At 40.5% G+C, this 7,915-nt stretch overlaps 1 protein-coding gene and 1 pseudogene across 1 annotated transcript; one reads left to right on the forward strand and one right to left on the reverse strand.

The window, feature by feature from the left end:
* Window positions 1–218: 218 nt before the first annotated feature.
* On the reverse strand, window positions 219–2,549 carry LOC143880912 (transcription factor MYB1-like). Its single transcript, XM_077383893.1, has 3 exons — window positions 2,325–2,549; window positions 1,616–1,745; window positions 219–974 (listed from the first exon to the last, which is right to left on the reverse strand). The coding sequence occupies exons 1-3, from the start codon at window positions 2,455–2,457 to the stop codon at window positions 521–523; spliced, it is 717 nt and encodes a 238-aa protein (XP_077240008.1). The 5' UTR covers window positions 2,458–2,549; the 3' UTR covers window positions 219–520.
* Window positions 2,550–6,452: 3,903 nt separating this feature from the next.
* LOC143881293 (methylthioribose kinase pseudogene) lies at window positions 6,453–7,516 on the forward strand (annotated as a pseudogene).
* Window positions 7,517–7,915: the final 399 nt, after the last annotated feature.

Consider the following 7,915-nt stretch of genomic DNA (forward strand, 5'->3'; position numbering starts at 1 on the left):
GGTTCAACCCCAGTGTCGAGTTTTTTTCTTTTCTTTTTTCCTTGTTTTCACCCATGTGAAAGGACCCATCCTAGTATGACTAAGAGGGGGAATTGCCTCATGTGCATCTTAGTTGGACTAGCAGACTCAGATTAGGTTTTCTAATTAAGCTAAGAGAGGTATGACCGTATGAGTATGTTAGTTTCAGAGAGAGAGAGAGAGAGAGAGAGAGAGAGAAATAGGAAATCAACAACTATAGTTGTAAAATTACATCAATGACAATAAAACAAAAAAAAGAGAAGAAAGGAGAACACAAAGGATACGTGGTTGGGCTATTTGCCTACTCCACGGTAATGAATTTGCTTTCTTTCTCTTGTATATACATTAGCCATTTTTACATCCTTAAATAAAGAGGCAGCTGCTAATTAAAGGGAAAATACATAACGGTAACGAAGAGCTATTATAGGGAAGGAGTAATGTTGGGAGGTGATTTGGTAATTTATTTTTTTGTGTGTCTGATCCAAGTTTTTGGAATTCTTGACTATATTATTGCATCTTGTTGTGTGTCCAGAAGAGCCCAAAGATCCCCACTCATAAGCAAGTTGTCCCATTCACCTTCTCCGTCAAGGCCTTCAGCCACAAAGGTTGTACCCAACTCCTCACCTGTTCCACGTATTGAACAAGAGATCCCCTTCTCTTCCTCTCCTTCCTCAACCAACAAACTCTTCCACCATAACATAGACTCCTCTGGAGGAGATTTCGGTATTGAATTACTGATGATTTCTCGCGGTTGTGTGTTTATGGGGTATCTCAACCACTTTGAATTGCGGGAGAAGGTCCGAGGTTGAGGCTTTATAACTTTGTTCTCCATGGTGATACTCATGTCTTTCTCCACATCTGAACGGCCCGCAAGCTTTTTACTTAAATGGGTATTCCAGTAGTTCTTGATATCGTTCGCGGTCCGACCTGGAATTCTACCTGCAATTAATGACCACCTAAAGAGAAAAATAAATGAGTTTATGCTTCTGATTTTACTAATATAAGGGAATCTTTGGATCCTAACAAAATCGATCCTTTTTTGCAAATAAAATACTTCTAAGAGGGATCGAAAATCTGCTGCCGCTAAGTGTTGCAAAAAGTAGACTTAATTTAGAGGGTTAATTTATTTAATTATTAATTTCAAATTTTTTTTTAGTGGAGGGCTTATATTATTCTCACTATATATATATATATATATAGTCGTAGACCATCACAAAAAAAAAAGTGAGGCTGATTTTTGGACAACGGAATTAGTGAAGAGGAAATCTTTTATCATATTTGCAAATGGGACATTAAGGCCATTTTCGAAGGCATTATCATGTTATTTTTTTTATAATTCTTTGCCTATAAAATAACATATAGATGAAATTAGATGCATATCCAACATATGCAAATGACTTGTGGAGGTACCCAAGAAGGCCCTAAATGTGCAATTATTTTTGGAGGTATCCTTCTTTATGTTATTTTTGGTCATTGCCCTAAAAAAGTACAAAAAGTGCCGACCCCAACTAGTTTGGGACAAAGGCTTAGTTGAGTTGAGTTGAGTTGCCCTAAAAAAGTGCAATTACATTGTAATATAAGAGAACTTTTCACCTACTTGTTCCCCAAGAGTTTATGAAGTCTGATGATGAGATCAATCTCGTCGTCCTTAAACCCACCTCGCTTGATGTCGGGATGAAGATAATTCAACCATCTTAGCCTACAGCTTTTACGGCATCGCCTAAGACCTGCAAATTTAAATATATGTATTATTAAGCATGTATTATTGCAATATAAGAGATTGTTTCACCCCCGAGGTTACTAAATGCGTCGCCCAAATCAAACTTTCATATTTTTTGTGGAGGGTTGAGATAAATCTTAATCTCAACCCTTCTCAAAAAAGTGGAAGGCTGACGTACTTAGTCTGGGACGGAGGTGAAACAAGCCCAAGTATTATATAGGAGGTTGTTTCACCTCCGTGTTACGACTAAGGCCATGTTCGGCAGCCATGAAATTTTTTCCATGGAATATTAGTTTATCAAGTGGCAAGGGAAGGTGGGTGGAGTGACTTAAGAAGTCACGAGCGAGGACATGGTAAGAAGTGCATAAAAAAAGGAAAAAATAAATCGTATTCTGAGTCTAGTTTTTCTTTTCCTTGTTTTTCAGCCTTTTCTCACCCTCTCCCTCACCCTCTCCCTCTCCCTCTCCCACCTTTTCTCACCATTAGGTAAACTAATATTCCATAGAAAAAATTTCATGGTTTTCAAACATGGCAATCAGTGTTTCTCTTGTTATGTTACATTGAATAAAACGAACTCGTATATTACCTGCTCTTATAGGAACGTAACGCCAATTCCCTTCTCCATACTTCTCTATGCATTTCCTTAGAAGAACATCTTCTTCTTCTGTCCATGCTCCTTTTCTAACGCCGAAGCGCTCCGGGCTTGAAAGCCGACCCATCTCTCTCTCTCTCTCTCTCTCTCTCTCTCTGGGCTTGTTTACACTTTAGAGCTTTGATTTTCCTTGCTATGGAAGTGCAGAAATTTATATGTTGTTATAGGGACTACGTGCAACTTTATTGACCACGAGGTGGGATTTTTTTTATCCATGAACAAACCAGGCTCACCAATCATTGACCAACTACCAGTCCATCTTACACATAAATAGAATAGAAGACGAAGAGAAGAGTTTCAGGTGTGTATTTTTCCCACAAGTATATTTTTTTCTGCTGTCACGCGAATACTACAAAAGCAAATTATTGTATAGCAATTATTTACGTTGTAACCCTACTTCAAGTGGTCCCCACCTTGCATGGGTCAAGCTATCTAATGATGGCACGAAAATGAACGTTCAAAGAGGGGCAAAACTAAATTCATTGGATTTTATGCCACGTGTATTGACCAGATTCACTCTTCATCTGAGTAGGAATACTTGCACGACTAAAACTCATTAGTCAACATGAAATATAAACCCGCCTGACTCAACCAGACTCGCTCGTCAAATGAGTCGACTCAATGTCATTAAAATAGTAAAATAATCAACTGCACATAAACTAACCTCTAGAGGAGAACTTTGATATATGAACAAGAAAAGCAGTGTGCTTTAGTTTCCATCCCGTTACTCACTTGAGTTAACTCGACTCGACCCACTTCCTAGTCGAGCAGGGTTTTTGCGTTGTTGAGCAATGCATATAATGTGTTAAATGAAAGACTGAAACAACCAATTACTCCAAAAGCTTAAGCTGTTAGAGTTGATTATTTAATCATTTTACGCTTCCAACAAAGACTAGTGGACTGCGAATTGAAGGTCACAATATGAAGTGGGCAAGGAGCCAAGTATTCAAGAGGAGAGGGTCCTATGAATTTATGAACCACATTCTGCCATCTCTCCACAAGGTTGTCATATAGTGAGGAGAATGGTGAAGTGTACGTAACTCAATAGAAAAGAGAGGATAAAAAACAAAACTGGATGTCTCTCTTTCATAGCCCCTTTCTGTCGTACATGAAAAAGGTTTCTAAAACGAATGGTAATAATTCAAACATGTCATTCATGGAAAATGCTGCAAGCAAGGTATCTGAGAAGAGGGTGACTCTGGTGCTATATTGCAAAATAGGTGTTTTGTGAATACAACACAATTGACTCGAAGTGTAAACAATTGAATTAGTAAAAGTGAAGGCAGATAATGAAGGCACGAGCTTACAAGATTTGATAATATTACCTAAAGAACGAATTACTCCAAAAGCTTAAGCCGTTAGAGTTGGTGTCATTCAATCATTTATGCTATAGCACTCACCCACCCTCACGTGAGGCCAGTGGTGGTGGTGGTTTGGAGGGGTAGGGCCCACCATTTTAAACCTTATGCTTATGTTTTGATGGGTGAGGCCCACCATTTTACCCCGATTGTTTTGATGGAGTGGGGCCACAATCTGCCCAAACCCATGCATAAGGTGGAGGCCATAATTTTACAAAGGGAAGGGATATATCCACTCCTTTTGATTACTTGGGACACCCAACAGTATTGTACGTGGCAATCAGCCCCATTGAATCCTTCTAATGTTAAGTACATCAGCCCCTCTGCAATCATTGATACATTGTGTATGTGGCAATCAGCTCCATTGAATCCTGACGTGAAGTACATCAGCCCCTATGCAGTCATTGATACACTGCTGCTAGGTGTCCCAAGTAATCAAAAGGGTCGGATACATCACTTCCCTTTTACAAATCATATTTGGGAAATGATATATTCTCCCCTTTTCTTACTTGGGACAGCTGCTTCTAGTGTATATATGACTACTCTTTTACCCTAGATGGGGTTGTCCAAAGAAAAAAGGGGTGGATATATCATTTCCCCTCATATTTTGATTTAGCAGTGCCCTTATATTACACCTTATGTTTTGATGCATGTGCTAAGAAGGCCGATAGTTTAATAAATTCCAAGCCAAACCAAAAAGATAAATCGGTCTTTGCTTTTAAGGGCCGATGATCCTATGGAGTTGATTTTTTGGGCACACCCTATCTAAATAAGGGCCTATCAAATGAATGCTTTGGATCATCCAAACAATGTGGGCCCACATGATTTTTTGAGCTCTTGCGGAGAAAACTTATCTGAGGTATCGTGCAGAAAACATTTCCCTATACATACATATATATATATATATATATATATATATATATATATATATATATATATATATATGGGGAAATGTTTTCTGCACGATACCTCACCATGAGCAGCCCTCTATAAAACACCACCTGCATGTTGTTTGACTCATCCTACCCATTCATTCTATAGGACCTCACATAGATAGGGTGTCCCTAAGAAACCACCTCCATACCTGTAGACACCTCATTTTGACCTGACCCATGTTCGCGATGTTTGTGCGAAGCCGTATCCAATCAATGAGTTAGGACCCCAAATTCTACCCTAAGATAGGTTAGGGTCTCACTAAGATCCCCATAAAATTTCGTCACGATCCGAATGTGTTTGCCTGACGAACGAGCCAAGACAGTGGGCACAATGCTTACCAAAAGGGGAGTGAATCATCTACAAAGGGGCTGTCCTGGAGTAGAATAGATGAGTCAAATTTTATCATTTCCCTTTGATAAAGCCATCGGACGAAGTTTTGAAGAAAAAAAAATCCATTTTCGTTTCAAAAATCAGAGAGAAAATCTCAGATCTGGATCTGAGATTTTCAGAGATTAGAGATGGTTTTTCTTGAATTTTCAAAAAAAAAGAGCAGAGGAAGAGGGAGAGAGATTGCAGAGAAAGGGAGAGTGTTTCTCCTCCAGCAATGGTGCCGGAGCTCTGATCGGCCGGCCACCTTCTCCGAGACCAGCAACCCCACCTTCTTCTCCTTCTTCTTCTTCCCCAAACCTACCACCATCTCCGGCTAGCCACCTCCAACCACCAGCAACCCCACCTTCTTCTTCTCTGCAAAACCCAAAACCCCAAACCCCTTTCATTTTTCCCTAAAGTTCTGCTACTACCTCCACCTCACCCACCTCCGATCACCATCACCCCGATTTCCACCCCCACCACCATCGTCTTCTCCAAATCCCCAAACCCATCTCCACCCCTGTTGAAACCCATTTCATCACCCTCCATTTCTTAAACCCAATCACCTCTACCATCTTGCATCATCTGCTCTACCCCATCTCCACTTCCGAGAAATCCATCTTCTTCCTCTAATTCCGACCAACCTCCAACCGGAATCCGGCCACGGCCTCCGCCCTTGTTTCCTCCATTATCCACCAAAACCCACTTCTAATCCTCCCTCTTGCAAATCATACCTCCATTACCCATTTCCCTTTTCATCTTCCCCATCCATTTCCCCACCCCAAACCCTTTTTCCATCTCAACCCATCTCTCGGCCACCTCTAACCACCATCATCTCCCACCAAACCTCCGGCCATTTTCTTTACCCCAAACCCTCTTCTCTACCAACCCTTGATCTCCCTCTAGCTTTAGAACCTTAAATTGAAACTCATTTCTTCAACCTCAACCCAGATCAGACAAACCCCCAATCAAACCCTACCTCTGTGTTTCACTTTTGATCTTCTCTTTCCGGCAAATTTGCCTAAGCTCCGGTGAAGCTCTGTTAGATTTGACTTTGCTTGTGCTGGATTTGTTTGTTCTGGGCAAATTTCTGCAGCTCAGCGATTCTATTAAAGTTCAATAGCTCGGATTCAATCGTTCAAGAAAAGCTTTTCAATAGCAGCATTGTATTGCATCTTCTTTGGCTATGTGGGGTATGAGAGAGCTAGCTATCTTCTTATTCGGCAAGGTAATCAAGGCTCTGGCCTATATTCATCTTCAACATCTCAGGTAATTCGTTTCTTTTTTCGTTAATTCATGTTTAATGATCGATTCACATTGGTTTGGAGAGCATAGGTCTGCATTTTGTGTGGATATAATCATTGCTGGCGGTCTAAATTGTTTAGTTCATCAAATCTAACATGGTCGTTTGTGTCGAGATCATGTCCCAGAAGTTTATCATTTTGACCGGCCTATGTCTTTGTTTGCCATGCGCTACTTGAAGCCTCCTCATATTATCCTGAGGAAAGGCTTGATTGCTGGAGTTGAATATCCATTGTTTGCCGAGCATATGTCAGAATACATGGCAAAGACTCTTTTCTGCACATCCCTTCTTTACCGTTCCACTACAGAACACAAAAAAGCTATTGCTGAATTTTGTGGAAGTGTAGAACTATGTATGCTCACTGAGCAGGTTGTCTTTTCGGACCCTTATAAGGTGTCTCCATATAGTCGCTGAACTTCTCCTTATTTTCGAGGCAGTTCGGGAAGACAATGCTTTAAAGCTTGAAGTTGCTGTCTTGAAATCCAAGTTCTGTGAGAGATCTCAAGCCCTAATACATGGAGATCTCCATACTGGTTCTGTCATGGTGACTAGTGATTCTACTCAGGTTATAGATCCGGAATTTGCTTTCTATGGACCAATGGGGTTTGACATAGGAGCGTTTCTTGGGAATTTGATTTTGGCTTTCTTTGTGCAAGATGGACATTCTAATGAAGGGAATGACCGCAGACTATATAAGCAATGGATTTTGAGGACAATAGAAGACACTTGGAACCTTTTCCAGAAGAAGTTCACTACACTTTGGAATGAAAGCAATGTTGGTGATGCATATCTCATGGCTATATATAGCACCCCTGATCTGCAGCTACTTGTACAACAGAATTACATCAAAGATTTGTTTCATGACACTCTTGGATTTGGTGCTGCCAAAATGATAAGGAGGATAGTGGGTGTGGCTCATGTCGAGGATTTTGAGTCGATTGATGATGTTATCAAACGAGCTTATTGCGAGCGTCGAGCTTTTGAGTTTGCAAAAGTGCTCCTAAAGGAAAGATGCCGATTCCAAACCATAGATCAAGTTGTTTCAGCTATTAAGGAAGTTCCTTCATGATAAAGCATCAGGGCATTGGCTTGCTTCAAATTTGGTTTAAAGTTTCAGATGACAATGAAGTTTTACATCCTAGGAATACTCCCAATCCAATCAATATGTATGGTAGTTACACTCTGAGCTCAGCATTGAGGCGAATTCCGTCCTTTGGACGAGAAATCTCTGATCGAGTACATAAAAGCAAACCCTCATCTTTCATCGCTGCTCGGAAACCATTTGGAAGAGTTGACCATCAAGGAAGTTGGGGACGGAAATCTTAATTTCGTCTTCATCGTCCTAAGCCTATTTTAGGGGACTTGCTTGGTCTGAGTAGCGCTCCCCTTCTTTTAATTAGTAGACTTACTTAGTCTTTTAGACACCTTTATTCATTAATCCCTCCATTTAGGAGACCATTGTGGTCTCATTAGTGAGTTATGCTAGGAGACACACTCTGTCTCATTGAGGTAGTTCTCTTTTGGAGACAAGCCTCATTTTGGACCTACCCTTAGGGAGG

The sequence above is a fragment of the Tasmannia lanceolata genome, unplaced genomic scaffold (genome assembly GCF_043159265.1).
Source record: "Tasmannia lanceolata isolate RefF3 unplaced genomic scaffold, GAP_Taslan_0.1 ptg000007l, whole genome shotgun sequence".
In the NCBI taxonomy this organism is placed as follows: Eukaryota; Viridiplantae; Streptophyta; class Magnoliopsida; order Canellales; family Winteraceae; genus Tasmannia; species Tasmannia lanceolata.